Raw genomic sequence first — 23,857 nt, 5'->3', positions numbered from 1 at the left:
GTACTTAGTGTGGAATTGGGACACAGGTGCTCACTAGTAGTCCTTCCACACAAGAATAATCCAGATGTTGTAACAAACAGGGAAAGGGGAACATGCCACCATGGTACAGACGTCTTACCTGTGGCACACGTAGCAGGAGCGGTCTTTGTGAGTGGGACATCCCGTACCTCCACCGATCCCATAAACGTACTGGTTGCTTTTGGAGGAGTTCTCAGCAAAATAGATCCCAGCACCAAACATGCCGCCGATGTATGCATGTCGCTCGTCGAAGCCCTTATGGATGATGGCATTGATGAAGGGAGAACCTGGGCAGGAGAAAGGACACGTTCATATCTAGTCCATCACACCACAAAAAAAAAACACGCAATAGACTCTGCCTGCAGTGATCCACTGTGGGGTCAGGTGCACTTCCTGTATGGACATGCCTCCTTTATGGGCACCTGGAAATCATCCAGAACACATCTGTGTTTGTTTTCCAACGAAAGAGCAGTGAATGTCTCAGGCCCATCTTACATCCAAGACATGATCAAACCATACAACCCAGCTCGATCACTACGCTCTGCTACCGCCTATTGGCTATATAATAATAATAATAAAACTCTAGATGTAGCACAGAAAGTAGATCTGTATATTTGATGAAGATGATATACTTGTTAAAGGAAGAGACTGAAAATACATGTGAGATGTAATCAAAATCAGGAGAAAAACTGTAACTTAGCTGGACACATTCTAGTTAGTTTTGTGACATGCATCTTCAACTTGAAAAACAACCTGATTTTGGTGCAGCAAACCAAAGTCAAACTTTAAACTTTTAAATGTTACAGCGCCAGAACAGATGCTGGTCAAGTAGCTGAGGTAAGCTCAGGATCTTTGCCTTCACGTGACAGAGGAAAGTGTAGAAACAGGGAGAGAAAGAGAGAGGGGTATGACATTCAACAAAGGACCTGAAGGCCAGATTGCAAGGATGCCGCGGTTGTATGGCATGCAAGTAACCACTCGGCTACCTCCACATCTGTGTTTATTTACCGTGAAAGAGCATTCGCTCGTTGTGATGGTTGTGATTCTCGTCTGCTATTTCCTTTTGTCTGTGTGCGTATCTCTCCCGCAGCTTCTTATTCACCACCTTCTGAATCTGCAGTCAGAGGAAGGAAAGGAGGAACAAAGGGAGGGACGAAGCATGAATTAAGAATTAATATTGTATTTACAAAAGTCAAACAAGAAAGCAACTTTGTAATTGACTAACTCTCTGTAAGTTAATTATGTTCAAAGTCCTCCTTCGTGATCACAAAAAGAGAAAACTGGACTGTGTACGTGTGTGTGTGTGTGTACGTGTGTGTGTGTGTGTGTGTGTGTGTGTGTGTGTGTGTGTGTGTGTGTGTGTGTGTGTGTGTGTGTGTTGTGAGTACACACCTTAATGATGTTGTATCGGCTGAAGACTCCACCTGCGTTGCCACCATCACGGTGTTCTCTGATCGTGCTTTGAAGCTGAGGAGGAAATTAACAGACATCAAGATGACACACGCAAAGCTTTTAAAGTTAAAATAGAGAATGTGTGGGATAACTCATGCTAATGAAATATGGATTTCATAACAAAATGTGTGATTCATACAGCACTCTGGACAGCATTAGACCACCGAGTTATAAGTCAGTGTTTTTGTATTCAGAAAAAAAATGTCAAGTGATATCCAATGGCCACCTCGACTAACAATTAAATCGTAGGCTACATGTTGTTTTTTTAACCTTTTTTTCATCTGGTGTATCAGCTATTACCGACTTGTGCACTACACACGTACACTTGGTTGCCAATTCAATAGGTACGCCTAGCTAAAAGTAATGCAATCTTTTCCAACAGTCCTGTTCAAGTTTGTAGAAGTTGTTTTAAAGAGGCGTTGATTTGTAAGGTCATTTGGGAGGAGTGTTTGTTGAACTCAACAGCACTGCAGAGATGTGTATCTGTTATGTAGCCTACACCCATCGATATAAATGGGATGGACGAACTGAAGAAATAAAACCTTCAGGATGGTAGGATTTATTGCAAGACTGTTTTATTGATTGATTTTAGTTAGGATGAACGGGAGTGTAGATTACAGAGCCATATAGTCTTCGAGGAATTACAGCAGCAACTCATTCAATCACAGCAGATACCTAAATAATGCCTGTGGGAAATTTGGTGCTGCTACAAAAGTGTGGCATCAGCAGGGAAAAGATTACTAGACTCTCCAAAAGAATATAAAGTAAAATAGTGCCAAAGCTGCTGCAGCTGGATTTACAAACTGATGGAGTCATTAGAGGACAGTTTGCCCTGATGTGGTTGGAGTGATTACTGCCTTTCACAAAATGGGTTATCATCCCGTTGACTGAAATTATTGATAAACTATAAAATACTGCCGCGAATAAGCAGAGGAACTCAACCTAGTATTGGAAACAGTCTAGAGGGGACTTGTGTCAGTCATTTTTCTTTAAATAACAGTTTAAATTACCCGATAAATTACCTGTTAACATCTGACGGTCCTCATTAATTTTAAATCCATTCAGACTGATGTCTGCTGTCTCTTTCATTTACTGCTTTCATTTATGAGAGAAATGGAACAATAGCACTGATATGGATTCTGTTGTTAGGTCTCCTTTGCCAGATGTCGTAAATTACTAATCATAGACATACACTGAAAAAAAATGTAGAACCCACCTAAAGAAATTCATTTCATTATTTGACCAAGCTTATATTAAGTCATGCAGGTAGCAAAGGAATAAACAACCATTATCAACCTAAATCTATGAAGTGTTTGTGAATAAATGTGTTTGCATACTTCCTCCTCCACAGACTGGAACTCCTTGTCGTCCGTTGCCAGGTCAATCAGCACGGTGCCCTGGCTGGAGCAGTGGAACGTCAGATATGGGTTTGCACCTATAACGCACACATTTTGAAAATGAATCAGAACAGGGGAAAATCAAAGAAAGGATAAACAATGACACTAGCACACACAAATGACAGGCATATTCACGAATATAACCTCAAAGTTGTGATGTAGAAATGCAAAATAAGCATTTTCTGAAGAAATTACTAGATAACACAACTTTATGTTATAAGGAGAACTTGCTTGATTGTGTTGAAGACAATCCCTCACATCTATGTTTTAACATTTCCAGTGTTGTTTTTTTTAAGATTAAATATTAATTTCAATGCAGTAAATCTGATGTAGAACCAGTTGTGTACCCTCGAATATGTGTGTGTTTGTGTTTTGTGTGTGTGTGTGTGTGTGTGTGTGTGTGTGTGTGTGTTTCCTGACCTTGCTGGCCTCCCAGCAGCCTCTCGATGCCCTTGATGAGTTTGTGTCTGTGACCGTAAGCGTTGATGCCGATCTCTTTCAGCTCCTCGTGACCCATGTCTGCCAGCACATCCAGAGAAATCTGCCCAGAGACAACAAACCAGTGAAGTCAGTCTTGCTTATTTATCTATTTAATCTTCGGCCAAAAGAATGTCAATTGCAAGGGAAATATCTAACATTTTATCATCATAATGTCCAATAACTTTTCTAGCCATACCTCTAATTATACATCTGTGAACTAAATCCAATGTTGTTTTACTCAACTTAACTGTAAAACTCTGCACAAACTTCAAAACAAAACATAAACATATCAGTTTAATGGCGACAACAGCGAGTGATGCAAAAACAATAAATATAAGAGTTCAATGATCAACACATATTGCAGAGACAATGGGTTTGTTAAATATTCATGAGAAAAAGACAGACAGAGGCATGAAGAAAAGGTCAATGAATGGATGGCAGTATTTAGGCATTGATATGCAAATTGTTGATGGTTTAGTTTGCAAGTTTTTTCAGGGAGAGCAGAGATGAGATTCATGCTGAAGGCAGAGATAACTCAGCTTTTCAAACCGCAGCCTTTACTTTCTTTCCTCTGTGTTTCTGTGATCACTGTAATAGGTATAAATAATCATAGCCTAAATACTCTGCTGGGTGTTTAGTGAGACATTCATTATCACTAATTAATACAAGAACCCCGGTTTCATTTCAGAAATCACAGCAAAGAGATGAAAAGCTCCGCAGAAGTCTGTATGAGTTTGTCTCACCCAATTTGAAATAATCACCAAAAACAAATGGAAGTGACACATCAGCCCGATTCTCACCACAGGCTGACGCTTCAAGCTGCCAATTTACAATTTTCATCACGGCGCTGAAAAAGCAGCGTCTGAGCAATCTGCCACCTGGAACAGCCAACGAAATAACTTCATCTATCCCCCTCTACTAATGCTGCAAAATTATTGCATTCCTTCTGCATGCGACATCTAAAACTAGACAGTAATAAGGACCAATCTCAGTTTTTATTTTATTTTTATTAACAGTTTGATCAAGCTTTATGTCGACAACTTAATGTTCTACTAATCTTCTTTACGACAAACAAATCAGCTAAAATAGGTTGTGTTCTTGGTTTTACTTTGAACAAAAAATTATAAATTCCACAGAATGAGTAAAAAGTATGGTTTATAATAATCAAGTGTACTGACTGATGCAATGATGTAAAATCCATTAAATCTATATATATATCTCTTTGTTATGATTTAGTCTTTGTTCATGGTATTCTGTAATAAAAATCTATTTTTCCATTAACACTGAGCTGACTCTCACCTCCATCTCACTCTTCATCTGAATATTAATGATGGCTCGTTTCCCTTCAGGGGAACTAATATTGAATCTAACACACACACACAAAAATACATATTCTCAGTATTGCTCCCACACATTCTTCTATGCTTAGCCTTTTGCCCGCTGTCAGCTTTTAATTTAACTTTCTATTTCTGTCTCTCTCCCTGTCTGTTTTCTCCTCTTTCTGTCACCCCATCTTTCTCCTTGTCTCTCTGTCTATTTTCTCCATCTTTTTCTTCAAGCCAGCCTCTCTCCCTTTATTTTTCTTCTATGTTCTCCTACTCCGTCCATCTGTGGTTCTCTTCTGTCTCTGTTGTTCCGTGGACATCACCTCTTTCTGTCTTACTATTTCAAATTCATTCTTGCGCAGTAATGTTTACAAAGCGCAAGACTAACAGTTTACGGCCATGCTAGTGGCTCTGTATGCCTGTACTTTGGCACAGCGGTGCTTGGAGCTAATTGCTAACGCTAACACCCTCACAACGACAATACTGACATGCTGATGTTAAGCAGGTGTGATATTTACCATGATCATCTTAGTTTGGCAAGTTAGCTAACATTAGCTCACATTATTGCCAAATTACAGTTGAGGCCGATGGGAATGTTGTTAGTTGCTGTAATAAGCCATAAAAGTGTTATGGGATGATCAAAGTTATTATAGTTCATCCTAAGGGGAAGCAAGGAAGTCTGGACACATTTTTATGGCAATCCATCTGTTGTTGGGGTAATTCATTCTGGACCAAAGTGAGCCAACAGAACGACATTGCCATACCTAAAGCATCACATCTAGATGGGCTATGAACTGATATGAGGTATGTAAAATGTAAAGTGGAATAAGAAACAAAGAAAGTAAAACTGATCAAAAAATGTCTTTAAATCATGACTGAATAAGTATAAAACCCTGAAACAATAAACTTCTAAAAAGAATTTGGCAGTGTAGTAGAAAAAATGATTTTAACAGCTTTAAGTATACAATGATCAAATGATAAAATCATTTTCTGAGCGGACAACATGGCTACAACACATGTAACAATGTTTACATTAATACTGGATAGGTTGTCTGCTTTTACCCAGAAGAGTTATCTTTATTTGGAATATTAGTTTTGAATGACTGACTAATCTATCTTGTAATCATGTACCTCTCAAATTCTTCGCACCTTTGATGTTCTATTTCACTTTTATCTCCTCCCAGACACATCAAAAAGTGTGTGTGTGTGTGTGTGTGTGTGTGTGTGTGTGTGTGTGTGTGTGTGTGTGTGTGTGTGTGTGTGTGTGTGTGTGTGTGTGTGTGTGTGTGTGTGTGTGTGTGTGTGTGTGTGTGTGTGTGTGTGTGTGTGTGTGTGTGTGTGTGTGTGTGTGTGTGTGTGTGTGTACCTGTTCTCGCTGGAAGATGTCTCGGAGATGTTCCAGCCCTAGACTTTTCAAGAACTGGTTGATGGTCATGTCCAGCAGAGCTGCAGAAACACAGTGATGTCAGCGGGTATGTTACACATGCTAACATCACGACGGCATGTTTTGATTTAAAAAACAACAACAATAAAACTCCCTTTTAGGATCAACTTACTGAACGTACTTTCTCCTTCCTTCCTTTCGGACCCAGATGCTCCGTCTCTTGGTCCTGTGGCACCCCCCACAGTGATGTCACTGAGGGGCGTGGTCAGGTTGTCTATGCTGCTGGCGGCAGACAGACAGGATGGAGATGGAGAGGGAGAGATGACCACGCCCCCTGACGCACCTGCACCCCCCACACTTGCGCTCACCTGAGAATGGAAGAGAGACGGTTATATTTGGTTTAAAGGGTCAAAAAGTTACATTTCATTGCTGAGCTGTTGTACATACTGACAAATATGTTACAGCTTTTTACAGTGCACACACATCTCTACCACTTGTTTTCATTGTTTACAGGTCAACAGACAATTACAACTTTCACTTGTAAATATTGTCATGACACCTCAACTGCTTTCGATCTAAAAGGCATCAACTTGAATTCTGAATGCTTTTAACCATTACACTTTAATTGTTTTCTACTAGTTCTAACACTTAAAACTGACACCTGAAATTATTTTATTGTTTACACTTAAACTGACAATTAAAATCACTTCAGCACTTCAACTGACACTTCAGCTCTCACACTTTATGCTTTAGCTCATTATTATATACAGCAAATTTGCCTTTTCCAGTTAGTAGTTTATTCTTACAGCATGCACATAATATGGCCACCACATGATCATTTTTCAGCTGAAACCATGTCTTTTCTCCTTTATACGTGTGTGGACACTCACCACAGTGGCCTGGGGTTTTAAACAGATTGGCAGGGCATCTGGCGGCATGGCGTCAATCAACAATGCTCTGATGTCATCAGCCTGCAACAGATAAAGAGACCGACATAATGACAAGATGTAGACAGACGTATCGTTAATGTACTCTATGTTTAATACTCCTTCACTAATACAAACAATTTGCTTCTATTTTAGATAATGTAATATTTTTGCACATTTAAAGTTGGGCGCTGAAATGACAGGTATTTTTTCTTTAGCAGATAACTCTTTGAAGGTCACTTTCTACATTCTTTCTTTCCTTTTAAAAGGGAGACTACGTAACCTTTTTATCAAACTGTGGTCACTGTGGCTACAAATGAGCATTATGGGATTATGGTCAATGCCAAATCCTCTTTTTTTTGCAATTAGCATTTAGCTAAAATACTAAGCTCTTGTGACAGTAGCACAGGTGAATATGGGTCATAAAGAGTATTGTGTGTTGTATAGCAATATCTTAAGTTTTCTAACATTAGCCTCCATAAGCTACTGGTAGCAAAACCCTGAGGGTCATGAATTGAGAAACATTTTGTTTGTTATGAATTCAACTTTTCATTTATACGTGGCAGAATAAGTTCAATTTCTCTCCAAAGTAGAATTGTCTCACTACCAGACTGCTTGTGTTTTTCTTTTTCTGCACAATGCTTTGAAAATAACAGCCAAGTGCAAAAAAACGTCTCATCCACTTAACATCCACTTAATGAATGGTGGAGGCAGGACCCTGCTTTGTGAAGTTATCCCAAATTTAACCTGAGGCTGTTTATAATACGCATTATATTTTTTTCAATTTAGAATTCAATGTATTGTCAGCTCTTTTGTATAATGCATTTTGAAGAAGCAGTTTATTTGTCCAAGTTGTTCTTGGAGTGCACTGACAGTGCCAGTGTTGAGGCTCAGTTTGATGGTCTATAAATGACTTGACTGTAAAGTATTTACTGCATCTACTGTGTTAAATAACATTGCACACTCTTCATAGACATCAAGTACACAGCTACCAGCTGCACTTCACTTCGTTTGGACGTCAGCTGTAGTGACATGTATTTATCTAGGGAAGACCTAGACCTTTGTACCTACAGACAAACAAGAAGCCTTATTAAGAGGCTTATTAGGTAGCCTCATTAGGGTGTAAGGAGTTTGGATGCTTCCTGTTCCACCTTCTAAATTGCTGCAAACTTTCTTCACGGTCCTTTTCTGTCTGAATAATTACCCATAACCCATCAAACATCAGTTGAAGCTAATTATGGGCTGACTCATAACAGGTATAAGTCCCCTAATATGAAGAAATGAGGACGAAATACTGTGAAACATTTCTAAGAAAGCCACCCGTACCGTTGCCAGGTCCAGTGGCGTCTGTCCCTCCTGGTTCTTCATGGTGGGATCGGCTCCATGGGCCAACAGCAGAGCGCAGAGCTGAGTCCGCCCCTTCTGGGCCGCTTCATGGAGGGGAGTAAACGCCCACTTGTCTGTGGCGTTGACGCACGTGTTGTACTTGATCAGCAGGGCGGCTATGTCCACGTGCTAGACGGAGGAGAGGGCGTAGAGGTGAGGAAGAGGAAGGAGGAGGTGGTGACGGACAGAGCGAACGAGACAGAAGATGAGAGATGTAAAGGGAATTGGAGAGGAGAGAATAGAAGAAAAAAAAGAGCAGACAGAAGAGGAGGTGGTGGGAGGAGGAAAAAAAACCCAACATAAATAAAAAGCATTTCAAAAGAGCAAATGTGTGAATGAGTGCTATATAAAACGTGATAGGAAAACAATGCAATATGTGGGATTCTCTGGAGCAGAACCTATGTGAATTATTAACTTCATCATGATTCTTATTTTCCCGCAGGTCTTTCCTTTCCTTTCCTTTCCTTCCTGCTCTTTTCCCTCATCGTCTGACTCCAATTGTTATCTTAGCGTCAAACACAATGTAGCATGTTTCTGAGTACCAGTGGGGGATGCTAAAGTATGTGTATGTGTGCATGAATCAGAAATACGCAGAGCTCATCAAGTTTTCATTCAAACATGTGTTTCATGACTCTTTTATTAGCAGAATGCTGTCAAGCTATAAGCAAAATGTGGTTGGAGAAACAACCAGGGACTCCAGATGAAGGATAAAACTCCATGCATGCATATCTTCAGAGAACCTCAGTGTAATAGTAAGGAAAATAATAATACTATTGGTGGACATAAGTAAGGTTGTTACTGTCCGACACAACAAACAGAACTTGACATTTCTGCAGCGTTAACAGCAAGAACTGCAGTTTTTCAGCCCCCATCAGCTTCAAGATTCAGAAATTCTCGCAGAAATTCTACGTGATATGGATTTAAAACCTCAAATATGTATTCATAGATGTTGCAAACTTCTTACTTAATGTTACTTAAGATAAACGAGGCAGAAAAAGCAGTGTTGGAGTAAAAATAAAATAAAGTAAAATAAAAGGACAGGACATAAAATGGTCAATTAAATGTTTCCAATATTTTTGGGTAAAAAGTTTAGTCTAAAAAATTGTAAAAAAAGACAAGGGGCCATCACAGGTTCCCAGAGCCCAAGGTGCTTGTTGTTGATAAACTATGAGTCCCATCAAGTAAAAGCTAAATCAACTTTTTTTTTCTCTGCACTTGAAGAGCTCATACTTTTATTGGATACAAGTTGCACCCTAAAATACAGGTGAACAGATATTAAAAATAATAGGAGCAATATGAAATGTGAACTGAACTGAAGTGTGTAGTGTGAGTGAATGTGTGGGTGTGTATGTGTGTGTCTTACCCCGTATGAAGCAGCATTGTGCAAAGGTATCAGCCCTCCTTTGTCCTGTGCATTCACATCGGCTCCATGTTCCAACAGATACTCTGCTACCTCCAAGTTGTTATAGCCGGCTAGAGAGTGGTTGAATGGAAAACACAACGGGACAGAAAGACAGATGGTGGTTGAGCGATAGAGGCAGATACATAGAGGGAAAAAAAAGAGAAAAACTAAAATGTAGTCAGGTAGCGAAAGAGGAGGAAAGACAGAGAGACATGTCGGCCTACAGGGTGACAGCGTATAATCATCTTTTCCTTTTACAAGCGAGTACATCAAGGCAGAAGGTGCGTGGGTGTGTGTCTAAGTGGTCAGATCTATGAAAAAAGGCAGACCTTCAAAGTGTTTTTCAGCAGTTTCTTAACTTTAAAAGTGCCTGTCATGTTGCAAAAAAGAAAAGATTTTCTAATAATTTATTCTTTATCATCTAACAAAAGCTAGCCTGGCCATGAAACGCTATAACTACAGAGTCCAAAAACTGCATAGAAGAATACAAAGGGAAATCTGCTTCCCCACCAGAAGAGGATTAAATAGGGAAAACACTGCAGTAGTTTGAGAGACAGGCCGTGGCATTTACCTTCAACCCAAACGTCAACGGTTCAATTCTCAATTCACGATAACAAGTTTCCCATTGGGGAGTGACATCACTTAAGACTAAGGCCCTACACTTTACCCTAACTTTAAGCAAGCTGTCAGAACATTTCCTTTGTGGTGCATGAAGGTAATCTTCAAATCATGTCAAGAGTTTGTGCAGAAAATCTAAAAAGCAGGAAGATAAAAAACACAATATCTAAATATTTACCCTTCCTGCTCTGACATTTTACGGTAAGGTTTGTCCTGTGAATATGCAGAGTGGTGTTCTTGTTTTCTCTGAAGCTGATGTTATCATGATTACTGATCCTGAATAAATGAATGAGTATGTGCACCTTTGAAGACCTACACTACCTCTGCTATCAGGACTTAGGAATTTAATCAAGTTTGTGTGAGATCCAAGGTCGTTATAGTACACGATAGCTTCTAGTGTTATGTCGCCATAAATGAGTTGGCCTTCTAAAGCTTATCCAAAACGCTGCTTCTCAGCTCTTGACAATAACACTAGAAAAGAGGGAAACACATCACCTTAATCTTTGCTTGCCCTCTCACTGACTCCCCGCCTTTTTAGAAAACAACCTGAGATGATGAGGCAGTGGTCTCTGGGCTGTTCCGGGTACTCGCTATTTTATCAGTGGCATTTTCAGTCCGGAACCCTCCGGTCCGGAAGCTTTTCAACAGTTTTTTTTAAAAGCCTTATATACTATGTCTACCTTTTATTTATTCATTAAAGTGTACTATTTTTCTTTGTTGTTTGAACTGTAAAACACTGTGAAAGTTATATATAAATTAAGTTTATCTATTTCCAATAACAACTACCTCCTTGTAAAACCACGTTACTTGAACAAACATATAATGTAGCTTCTTAATCATCTTCTTTTTTTTGTAATTTCCATCACAGAGCCAATCAGCACTGTTTGTCAAATAAGTGCGGTTTCAGAACAGCCACCTGAGTGAAAAAGGATCTGCATGCTTAACCTTATGCTTAAAAAATTATTCTAGTGACAAATCATAATAATAAGTTGCTAAACTGCCCCTCTGTCTACAAACAAGGAGTTCTCGCCTATCTACAAAGTCGCTTAGATCTTGCAAACTTCAGCAAAACAGCATCTAAAGCGTCTGACTTTACCCTTCATTTTTAATGAGTCTCCAAAGTGAGATTTACATAACCATGGAGGTGCTTATACATAAATATTAAAATGACCTGTAGATGTGTGTGAAGCTTTGTGATGCCACATGCATATTACCTGCAAGGTGCAGAGGCGTTGAGTTGCGTCCCTGCGTATCCCGACAGTTAATGTTGTCGGGGCTACATAACTTCTGCACCCGGGCCAGGCAGCCTTTCTTAGCGGCGTCCAGCAGGGCAGCGTCTCCCCTCAGCAGGTCCTGGATGTCGGTGTCCCCGTCCTTCACCAGGTCCAGAGGCGTGTTCCCGTCTCGGTTCTTCTTGGTGGGGTCTGCGCCGTGCTGGAGAGTGGAGACCACAATGGAGTTCAGTGTAAATTAACAATAACGTTCTATATTGCAGACAGTGTTTGTCATAACAATCACAAAATGTCAAGACTGAAGGTTGTTACATAACATAAGCTATCATTGCAAATTATAAAAAAATATCAGGCCACAGGATCCCTCATCATTTGAACCCCAGTGGAAGCGTTTCACTTAGATGATGAATAGACGGTGACAAGTGACGAGCGAGGAGAGGATGAAGGTAATTCACTGGAGAGAAGAAGAGAAGGAGGGACAAAAAAGGAGGTAGAGAGGGGAGGACAGGACATCCAGTGAAGTGGAAAACACCGCGCACCCTGGAGATGGGCTAGAAAGCAGACATTTTCATCGCTCAACTGTCTCTCTAGGTTACGGTTTAACTTGTCACTTCAATGTACGTTTTGAAAATCTGCTCATTAAAATGTGATGTTTCGGGACCACTCCCCTGGGTGTCCACTGCTGGCCTGAAACTGTCCGATATACAGCTTTCATGGCTGTATTCCCTATTTGAGTTTTTTCTTTTTCTTTTGCTACCTATCCATAATCTGATTCTTCTGCCCTACTTCTCCATTTCTAGTATCTCTTTGCTGCTGCTGTAATCATATTCTCACTGTAATTTATTCACTATCCAGGAAAATTATAATAGAGACCAATTTTAGTAATAATTGGGGACATTTACATATTAATACATGTCGGTTTTGTTACTCCTCCGCTGGATTCAGCCTATTTGCAATATGATGAAAGATTTTGCATTTCCAATAGTTGACAAGTTAGAAACCTGTAAGCTCTCTCATGGCGCTCTATGAAAAGGATGGACTTTACCGTGGTGCTCAAATCTAAGTGCTATCTTTAGCATGCTAACGTGCTCAAAATGACAATGCTGACATTCCGATTTAAAGCAGGTGTAATGGTTACCATGTACACCATCTTAGTTTAGCATCCTAACATTTACTAATTATCTCTAAACCCACATTTCGAACTGAGGCTGATGGGAATATCATCAGCTTTGCATGTGTTTTGTCATAAAAGTGTCTTAAAAGTACAAACTGAAAGTTTTACCTGATGATGGTGCTAGATGAAGACTTAATGGACCATCTTGGGGGAAAATGTAATGTCTTAGCCACAATTTTTATGGCAACCCCCCTAAGATGTTTCTCTAAAAGCCAAAACGTAGCTAGAGGATAAATTAAGAATCAACAAAGTGATAAGGATTCATCATCTGGGCACCAAATGTATCTGTACCAAAAGGCAATCCATCCAATAGTTGTTCAGATATTTCAGTTCGGACCATCCCTCGAGCTAGACCGCTAGCATGGATACAAACACAATCCGATGCTGGGTGAGCAAACCAATCCCAAAGCCAAACAAGAAGATGTCACACTGCTTGATTGACAGTTGGTCACTTGCAAGACAATGATACATCACCAGATCATAAGTCATGAGAGTTCACATATTTCATGCCAAGCGCTTAAAAAAAGTCAGATTCTCTTTAACTTGAGGAGAAATAGATTAGGTTACACTTCTTTCCTGACAAAGAATATGCTAATACGGATTTGGTACATCACACAAACGTCCCACCAGAATATCGCAGCGGCGGGAACAAAAGCAACAGAGTTTTATTCTGAGCACAAATCCAACACAGAAAAGGCGACAATAGAAAGTTGACACCAAACAAAGCAGACAAAAGACAACCTACTGATGAACTCTGAAATAGTTTATTCAAAATGAGAGAACGGTTGAATCCCGAGGCCATGGCAGATTAACACCAAAGTGCGGAAACACTTGGCTTGCTTGTGTGTGTGTGTGTGTGTGTGTGTGTGTGTGTGTGTGTGTGTGTGTGTGTGTGTGTGTGTGTGTGTGTGTGTGTGTGTGTGTTAAAAGGGGAAATGAGGGCGCTGCCATGTGAACACAAGAATCCCAATCACAAGTTTAGTACAGTGAGAGGATTTTCAAACCAGACTGTAAAAATGCTTCCCACCACCTTGAAGAATCGATCCTGTGTGTGTGTTTCTAACCTCCAGAGCTCTTATCGCAACCATCAGATCAGGATAAGTGTGGCCTGAAGGAGCTTCTGTATCTCCAGGGCTTTATTGAGAGCACTTACTGTGATTCATCTGCAAATGAGGCTACACAAGGCTCACACACTGACGTTGAGTCCAGTGCTGACTTTACACCAGACGAGAATAAACAATAACTTGTAATAAATTCCCACTAAGAAAAGCGATATTGTGCTGTATGAACATAAACAGAGCTGCTCAGGCGATAGGTGTTTCTGTACGATGTGCTGAACCAACAGTATAGCACGGGTCATCATGAGCACCAACCGGTCAGAGGAGCACCCTTTGCCACAAGTAAGTAGATGGGTGTCAAATTAAAGGAAAAAAAACAACAGTAAGTGTTGTTTAAACATGTTAGACCATCATGAGTCTTCAGAACAGCTTCAACACTCCTCAACAATCCTTTTTGTAAACATTTAATTTCATTGTTGTCTTATTTGATTTTCTTCAATGAAAGCGACACAGACTTAATCTTATTGCTTAAAGACGGTAAAGGGAATCTGAGGTAAAAGTCTTGAACGTGTTTGGTTTGCTATGTGCGTCCTGTGTGTTGATCTAATAATGATTTATGCAGCGCCATATGGCAACAACATTGTGCTGCTGTAGCCTTTTCTGGAGGTGAAAAACAAACACACATTCAGCTGTAACACTGCAACATTTCACAAGGCTCATTTAGACTCTACAAGGTGTGTCGATCAGGAAAAACAACAGGTGCTTTCATCCTTGGAGTCTGATTGGTCAGAGTTTATCCTGGCGGGGCTGAAATTCTTGCCAATTCATGGGCCCTGCTGGGCCAATTTAAGGACTGATATTGATGTTATTTCAAATAAAAAGTCTGATCCTTACTGTTGATTTGTACACCTTTGCTGCTTTAAATATGCAGCACTAGTCTTATTTGCATTGCAGTGACTACAAATAAGTTTTATCCAGATTAAGATTGCCCATGCACATGAATTTATTTTTATGCATTTGTGGCATTAAAAAGTTAGTTTAGGCATTAAGGGGAGGGAAGTGCGTGTCTAACCTTGAGCAGCAGTTTGCAGATCTCATATTTGCCCTTGGCAGCGGCTTCATGGAGCGGGGTGAACTTCCACAAGTCGGCCACATTGACCGAGGCTCCGTGTCTGACCAGCAGCTCAGCCACCTCGTAGTGACCGTATGAACAGGCATTATGGAGGGGAACCAGGCCACTGTGAAGGGAAAACACACATAGAGAATTTGAGAAATCATTTAATATTTAATCAGAAGTTATTAGAAATCATTACTTTCCATTCTTTACTATAACTTACTGATTTATCATGTAAACCAAAATCTGTAAATGTTATCTTTAATGTGATTTTATTTTACAAATTGAACCATAACTTAAGAGCCCCACCCTTTGTCCTTGGCGTGCACGTCGGCCCCGTGGTGCAGCAGGTACTCCACCACCGTCACTCGGTTGTAGCCGGCCGCAAAGTGAAGGGGAGTGGAGTGTCTTCCCTCCAGATCTCTGCAATTCACATTCTGAGCCGTACACAATGACTGGAGAGAGAAACAGAGACAAAGGGAGGGAGGATAAAAATGAATATCTGTTTTCAAATTTAAAGAGCTGATCAGCCGGAGAGCTGTCAAAAAATGAATTTATGATATCAGGCTGAATAACCAGACACACAGTACTTTATTTGTATCTATAAGTAGGCTTTAAAAGGACACAGACAGATTTGATTTAAAGATGAGATGATTTCAAGAGGTTTTTCATCAACTAAAATGTGAACATGGAGACAGTTTTATTTTTTAAGTGCTTGAATGCAATAACACCACATTCTCACTGAAGATGGATGAATGAGTCGCAATGAATAATAAAGATCTGAAATTGAGGGTAGAAAAACTGGCAGGAAATGGACATCATTTTTCTCTGATAAAGGGAGAAAATGTAATTTACATACAAATATGAATAGGAACATTTCTCTGTTCTGCTTTGAATTTTGCAGAGTTTTTCTCAGCAGGATACATTTCTTTGGAGTTGTTGTCACTGATTTTTGCTTATTATGACATTTACATTTTTTATCATGTTGACTACTTGAGATTTACCTAGAGGGTCTAAGGGCCGATGGTGACACACACTATACAGTTTCTAAAGTCCTTCTAGGCAAAAAAACATAGCCACTGAACCGAAACCAACATCAAACACGTAAGAACTGCCCTTCTGAAAGACAGAAAGAAAGAGAAAATAGAGAAAAGAGTAACACTGTTCCTCTGCCCCCACCACCATGATTTATGATGAAAAATATGTCTGTGAAATGAAATATGTGAAAAAGAGCAACAATATTGAAGTTATTAACTGAAGTTGATTCACGTCTGCTGAAATGACACGGACGCCTGCTGTGCTGCTGTTCACAGAAAATAACTGTGCTACTTTGTTCTGTAATAGACCCAATTACACCTTGGTGAGAGACGAGACACGGTGGGAAATTCATTTTAAAGTTTCTTTTCTACCGCGCTCTACGATGCTATTCTAGAGGATATAATATGAAACATGCTGCTGGCAGACGTATTCCTCAATCTTAACCTATTATCCCTCACTTCAACTGCCATCGAGGAAGTGTCAGAGAATTTGAACTCTGCGTACAATGAAAAAGATGTCATTAGTTTTGATAGAAGCTGAGGGGTACAATTAAAATTGTGGGAAATGGGTTTCATATCAAAACTGCAGGAACAATGGAGGGAGGAGACTTGGTATGTATGACATGGCGTAATTAAAGGATCAATTCAAGTTTGTGCTGGAGTTTCTGAATATTTGTAACTAAGAAATACTAAGATACTTAAATAATCATATATTTTATATTAATTTAGAGAGACAACTGAGCTGCAAACTGAAAAAAGTATGTCTTTATGCTCAGCTGACATGACAATTTATGTTTACACTCTATCCAAATGGGATTTTGCCTTTCACAATTTAAATGTATGAATGTACAGAGTAAAGAGGACTCCATATATAGCAATAACATCGTTGATAACCAATGCAGCGCAGCAATGTTTGTTCGATTAATCCATAAATTAATCTTCTGAAAATGAATCGACAATTTAGTCAAACTCCATTTTGCTCTAAACCTCAGTTAAATTAAAGAAATGAATCTCCTTTAAAAAGGCACATTAGATAATACCTGAGTCTGCAATTATAAATTAAACCTGAAAAAAAGTGAATTTAATGGCCACTTGGGGCACCGACCTTAGCATCTATTTGGAGTTGTATTTGTGGCCACCTGATGAATGTTGATGCTCACCTAGCTCCATTCATGAGGCTTTTTATCTGCTAAATGTCCCACTATGTTCATCCTTTTAATAATATTGAAAATACAGTAAATATAGCTGCTTTGAATTAGGTAGGAAATGTTCCTGTTATTTGACCCGTCCTCCAGAGTGACCATCTTTCCTAACAGTCACAGTCTAAACCTCCTCAACATTGAAACAGATGATAGGAATCGGCCCAGGAACATGGCAAAGTGTTATTTTTCTTCCGTCACTCAGCAGCTCAGCCAGACAGTTTACCCAGGTCTGTGTATGTGTGTGTGTATGTGTATGTGTGTGTGTGTGTGTGTGTGTGTGTGTGTGTGTGTGTGTGTGTGTGTGTGTGTGTATGAGGTTAGAAAAGAGTGACAGAAAGCCAGACCGGAGCTCATTGTCTGTTTTGCTACCCTGCCTACCTGCCAAAGCATCGCACTTCAGACGCTGACAGACCCTCCTGGTCTGGATAACCCCATTACTGTCTGTCTCCGCGGGTAAAAAACTCAATGATTTTCACTCTATGCCAAATACTTCTGTCAAATTCTTTGCCGGATCTTACCGGGTCCTGACATTTGGTGGGTGGTTTTATCCGAGGCATATTACAGAGCATCCTGAGCGCCTACATTTCTAGCATGAGTGGGCCCGGTATAAATCAAACTGCTTACAGCGGCTATGATTATACAGTGTCGTGGTCGGCAATCTTATCAGATGGGAAATTTGGCCTTTTAAAAAGAAGAAAGGTTTTCAGTTTTACTTGGATCAATGTGGAAAAAAACACAAAGACAAGAACGAAAAACATTTCATTCACAGCGAACATTATCCACCTGACATTTAACAAAAATCACTATGACCACAGCTCCATAAGAGCAACAAGAGCAGTCACAAAGGTCAAGAAATTTTGTTTCATTTGATTTAGAAATAGAGGCAAGATAATCTGTGCCACATTTTCATTGAGTCACTGTCAAATTTACACAATATCCAAGTTTTTAGCTCAGCTATAGTTTCAAATTTCTATTATTTACCACTGTTTCACATGAATAAAATACCTTCATTTGAGATTAAACATTTTTTTAAGGACAATAAACTATATATATATATATATATATATATATATATATATATATATAATAAAGATATTTGTCACGTTTTTCTTCTTAGCCACTGAGCTCAACATGTGTCTTTATAACCTGTGGAATGTCAGCTCAGACATGTTTAGGGTTTATAACATTCAGTCTATGTTATATTTTGCTTTAAGTTTAAAAAGCATTTTTCAGAACAGGATTCCACATGATTTCCAAACCTTAATGAGGCAATTAAAAAAAGATTTCTGCTCCCTCAGGTCAAATAATTTCCTACGATATCTATTTCCATTTTTCAAATTAAGGCAATATTGATTGTTTGGAGGGGAATAAATTCTCTCTCATTAAACCCTTTCATACCAACACCACTTTTGTGTGTGTTCTGCCTAAATTAAAGCAAGTTTATTATTTATAATTGTTAACATTTATGTTATTAAAACAGTCAAGAGGGGGACAATGTCATCTGTCAGTTATAAAATGTGACAAAGTTCAACCGAACTACCTTGACAGTGTCCAGGTCTCCGGCTTTAGCAGCTTCCAGAAGTCTGTAGTCCACATCAGAGTTTCTCACCGGGACGTTCTCTACAGAGCAGGAGGTAGAGGAAAACATTGGAGAAAAACAGAGAATAAAAATGTTTTGGGCAAACATTGGCAAATGCTACAAATTATTGTAAAAAGAAAAGCATCCTCTGTGATAGAAGATGATGTGAGACAAAAGCCCCCAGCCACAATGCAACCCGGTATGTCACTAGTATATTGAATGTGTCCCAGAACTCAATAGCACAGAGAACTTCACACACATTGATGTCAGTTTGTGGAAAATTTCAAAGGGTGGGGCATCTTGCATCGGAAATTTACTTGACTATATTTTCTATTAAAAATGTTTTAAATGACCAAATTTCTGAAGTCAACTTTGTTGATTTGCACCTTGATAATTACTGACAGGAGAGAATGATTCATCCATTTCTTGCCACCCTATACAGTAGAACGTAGTACAACTGACAGATCTCTTAAAATGTTTATTTGAAAGTGAATATTTCCTATTGGTGATTACAAAGCTGTGGATAAAACTAAGAGAAAAAATGGATAAAGTTTTGCCAATATATCAGGCCAGGTCAATGTGCTCGAGGTTACTCCACAGCAGATCTAATTAAAGGAATAGTTTGACATTTTGGAAATTATGCTTGTCTGCTTTCATACCGACAGAACAGGTGAGTTGGCTCTCTCTGCCTTTAACTTTACTCAATCTGCACCTTCAATCTGAAAGTATCAGTACTGACCTTTGAAAAGAAAATCAAGTTAATTTCCCTATTGCCAGCTGGTGCATAGCAACCAAAACACGACACCTACACATGTGCACACCCAGCCTCCCACACAGAAACACACAAAGCGTGGCATACCGTTGAGTATCTGTTGAACAGCTTCATTTCCCATTTGAGCAGCAGTGAAGCCCTGCAGTGACACCAGTGAGGCGTCCGCCCCGTATCCTAGCAACAGCCTGCAGGTCTGAAGGTGGCCTGCCATCGCTGCACGATGCAGCGCTGTCTGACCCAGCGTGTCCAGGGCGTTTACCTGCAAAAAATGAACACCGTTTTCTCATGATTCTTTTTTGGGTTTTTTTACTCAAATTTTTTCACAAAAAATCCGCCTTTAAAAAAATCCACCTCTATTATCTGTGATAAGTTCTTTGAGATAATAGGTCTGCAATTTACTTTTCTGGTGAGCCCAATTCCCCTCAAATTGCTTCATCTATAGCATGTCTGGTTCAGGTGAGAATTAAATACATTTTGTCAACCTGTAATTGTAAGTTTCCATCCCGATGGAAGTTCTGATCTGAGATGCTAATGTGAGCTGGCAAAACAGCTCTATTCTTACTTATAGATTTTTTTTTTTTTTTAATATATATATATTACCAATAAGAAAAGATATTTGAAAATATTTAAACTTGTAAATAAATGTGTGATTCTGTGTATTCAAGTGAGTGAGTTAATTTAGTTTGTAACCAATAGAAAAGCCCCAAAACAAAATGTGCCACAACAATCAGTTAAATATGATCCTAGAAGATGTTTATTTTTTCTTAATTACTGTAAATAATTTCCATTTAGGTATTATATTAAATGTATATAGATTTAACAATTATGTAAAACATATGTATGGATTTATGGATAAAATAATCAGCAAGCACTCTGAAAACGTGTCGATTCAGGTTACTTCATCAGGTTGATGAAAACTCCTAGAGATAAATGATTTACAATAATGTAATGGCCTAATCAACCAGAAATGGTGGAGGGAAAAATCTGTAGATGTAATAGGTGAAATGTTAGAGATGGTTGTGTTTGTGTATAAAATCAGAGGGATCTAAAAATTGGTTGGGTTACATGGAGAAAGTAAGGAAAGACCTGAGACAACATTAACTACAGTCAGTCATGTCTCTGTTATCTTACCTAAATGTACATGCATGTTATGTGCATAATACATATTTAAACTTGGATGCATCAGTACCTATGGCCATCTTATAAAAGCAAAAAAGGACACATTTGTTCCAGTAATGAAAATGAGATGTGTCACCACTTTTTCTGAAAAATAACTGTGCTCCCTCCAAGCTGAATTTCACCCTGAATGACTCCTGGCTATCAGATCAAAATGTCAGCTCTAGAAGTAAATCCACCCTGTTTAATTCTGAGGGTGTGACACCTGATCTTTATCGCTCATGTTTCAGGCTGTGGAAACATTAATGCAAACAACTACTTTGTAGTTTAGTTCACTTCATTGAGATCTGTTCACCTTATCATTGAAAGAGTATTTTTTTTCTGTTTGATCAGCCACACTGAGTCATAGGCACTGTGCATTCGGATGAGAAAGAGACGGCCCCCAAACAACCAAATAAAAACATTTGGGATATTAGTCTAAATGCATGTGTGTATAGGCAGGTGGATATACAAACATATATATTAACATACAGATACAAAAAACACAATTGCATAATGATATATGACAATGAAAATACTGTGATTTACCTTGGCACCATGTTTCTGCAGCACCTCCATGATGTCATTGTGAGCACGTTCTGCTGCCACATGGAGAGGAGTCATGAAACTACAGAGAGAGGAGAGAAAAGGAGGAAAAACTAGATTTCTACTTCCTACAGTCTTTTAGAAGCTGCAGTCAAGCACTGATGTCAGCCTGCGATTACCTCTATATATGCAATCATTGTGTTGACAGCGTGTATACAAATATAATTATGATCTCCCTTTGTGTTTATGAGCAGATGAAAACAGCACTCACTCTTTATTCTTCTCATTTACGCTGGCGCCTTTCCTCAACAGCAGCTCCGTCACTTGTTTCCTCTTGGGGTGCGGCGATGCTACTGCACAATGCTAACACACAGACAGAAACATAATCTTAGCACCTCTGCACAAGTGTATTATATGTGTGTGTGCAGTAAAGCATGCATGTGTGTGTGTGTGTTTCCATCTCACCAGCGCGGTCTCATGTGTGTGAGGGTGTTTGAAGTTGATGATCTCCATTGCCAGGGTCTTCTTAGCCTTGGCCATGTCAGCTTCTCGTGCAGCTTGAAGGAGCGAGTGGCCCTTAAACTCATCTGTACACACACACAAGATGTCAACATGTCAGGAAAAACAGAAAACAGCCTTGGTTTGAGTGAAGTTTGGAGTGTATCTTGACATATTTCCTACAAACCCAAAAGCATCTAAAACCACAGAGGAGCATCTGGCAATTCGAGGGAATGAAAAACTTTTTACGCTTTACGAGTTTCTCACCAGACCACAACAATAAATTATTTCACTTGCAATGACCCTGAAGCATTCAATACTACGGAGAGATTATTCCAAAGTTTTTACCAGCTATAATAACGATGCAACAGCCTGTGTGCTGGAGTCGGAGCGGAACGAGTGATTACAGAGAGATGAGTGAAAACCAAGAACATAAAAAAACCAGCTGATAAATGGAAAACGTTTTTCATCATTTTTTTTTTTTTTACCACAGTGCCAGTCAAAGTTCTGGGTTTGTGACCCCTTTAAAATGAAGAAATGTCTACTTTTGAGCCCTCATCACAGCGAGTGGCCTCAGCGTGAAAGCAAATGTCCAACTATTCCTTTAAAATACTATACCTGTACTACTTACTTATTCACAGTGAGTTACCCTGAACTATTTTCACTTTTTGCCAGAATGAGCTTTCCAAACTAGACTGAGATTCTTTTTATGTATTGATTTTCTATTGTCGACAAAAAAACGTCTATCCCACATTTCACAACAGCAGGCTTAATACCAGGGTATCAAGGATTCAATAAAACACATCCAAAGTATTTTTCACAGTCTGTACTGGATAGATAACAATTTGCTCCAGGAAAAGAAAAAAAGTTTTTTTTTTTAAAAGTTTAAAAAGTATATCTACACTAAACACAGAGACTTTCACATACATCAGTTATCGTGGGTAGAAACCTAATTTCACCAGCCAGATGATCCATCTCAAAACTAGATGAATACAGTACATACCAAAATATGGTAAAATAAAATGAAATTGGGAAGAAATACTTTATAGAATAGACTGCTTTGAAAAAAAAACTAACCTGAGGGTTAGTTTAAGTGTCTTGTTTTTGCAGCAAATGTCCCTCTGAGATGTGTTTTCAGAAACACAACATAATCAAAAAACAACAGAAGCAACTGTCCTGCGATGGAACATAAACTCAGAATGGCTTATGATTCATGTAGCATTTGATTTTTGCTTTGATCTGCCTCATCACAAAGATAAAGCAACAAGTGCAGCAGCGAGAGAGCTAACTCACTAATAAACATCTGAAGAGTTGCAGAGAGCTTTCTGGCAGAGACAAAGACTTGACTTGTCTACTTTGTCTCTGCAGATGCAAAGAAAATGTATTACATTTTAGCATTCCCGCTCTCTATCCTTGCTATAAAAGCAAGTATAGAGTATCTAGAGAGGTTATCTAGACACACATAAAAAAAAACTGAATCAACCGGAAATCAAAAAGGAACACAATGAATAGTTGTTCAAGGATATTTGTAATTTTAATGTATGAACAAGGAAGCATCTTTAAGAGTAAATCATCCCTATAATAGCAGAGTTTAACCTAAAGGAGTTTCTGACAGTTTGTATGAGATTTGCTACCACAGAGGAAATTATTCCCTGACGAGTGACAACGGGTGGGAAGCGTCTCCAGACGTCTTTACTGCTGAAGAGAACTGGGCAGCAAATCATCTTGTTAAGCAGCTAAGAATTACCAGAGTCACAGAATGTCAGGATGAAGAGCAAAAACTCGTCTGAAAAATTGTAAACTGTACGGCTGCAACTAATGAGTATATTCACTATAGATTAATCTAGCAATTATTTTCTCGATTGATTTGTTTGCAAAAGCTAAAGATAAACCATGGGATATGTTCTAAACAGTTTCTAAAAATGATAGACTTCTCATGTGGTGTTTAATCCAGTCCACATAAAAAAAAAAAAAGACAACAACAGTATAATTTATGTGTATGAGCATGATTCGAGACTTCATTTTGTTCTGTTCAGCTATTCAAGCATGTAGAACTGTTCATGTCAGATGTTGTCAACTGTCTCTTTTAGAACCCATAATCG

The 23,857-nt window shown here is 39.0% G+C and overlaps 1 protein-coding gene across 1 annotated transcript in view; it reads right to left on the bottom strand.

Annotated features, from left to right (window-relative positions):
• LOC129102065 (poly [ADP-ribose] polymerase tankyrase-1-like) overlaps window positions 1-23,857 on the bottom strand; it is a 73,758-nt gene that overhangs the window by 4,709 nt on the left and 45,192 nt on the right. Inside the window, 18 exon segments of the mRNA XM_054612007.1 lie at window positions 119-305; window positions 1,027-1,132; window positions 1,411-1,485; window positions 2,808-2,905; window positions 3,288-3,408; window positions 6,039-6,118; window positions 6,238-6,424; window positions 6,947-7,027; window positions 8,309-8,497; window positions 9,732-9,841; window positions 11,603-11,822; window positions 14,925-15,090; window positions 15,276-15,421; window positions 18,746-18,825; window positions 19,644-19,815; window positions 21,261-21,339; window positions 21,529-21,620; window positions 21,723-21,844. Of these exon segments, the coding sequence (XP_054467982.1) occupies window positions 119-305; window positions 1,027-1,132; window positions 1,411-1,485; window positions 2,808-2,905; window positions 3,288-3,408; window positions 6,039-6,118; window positions 6,238-6,424; window positions 6,947-7,027; window positions 8,309-8,497; window positions 9,732-9,841; window positions 11,603-11,822; window positions 14,925-15,090; window positions 15,276-15,421; window positions 18,746-18,825; window positions 19,644-19,815; window positions 21,261-21,339; window positions 21,529-21,620; window positions 21,723-21,844 (2,311 nt within the window).

The sequence above is a fragment of the Anoplopoma fimbria genome, chromosome 14 (genome assembly GCF_027596085.1).
Source record: "Anoplopoma fimbria isolate UVic2021 breed Golden Eagle Sablefish chromosome 14, Afim_UVic_2022, whole genome shotgun sequence".
Classification (NCBI taxonomy): Eukaryota; Metazoa; Chordata; class Actinopteri; order Perciformes; family Anoplopomatidae; genus Anoplopoma; species Anoplopoma fimbria.
Note: the sequence above shows the minus strand (reverse complement) of the source record. Positions and strands in the feature narration are given on the sequence as shown.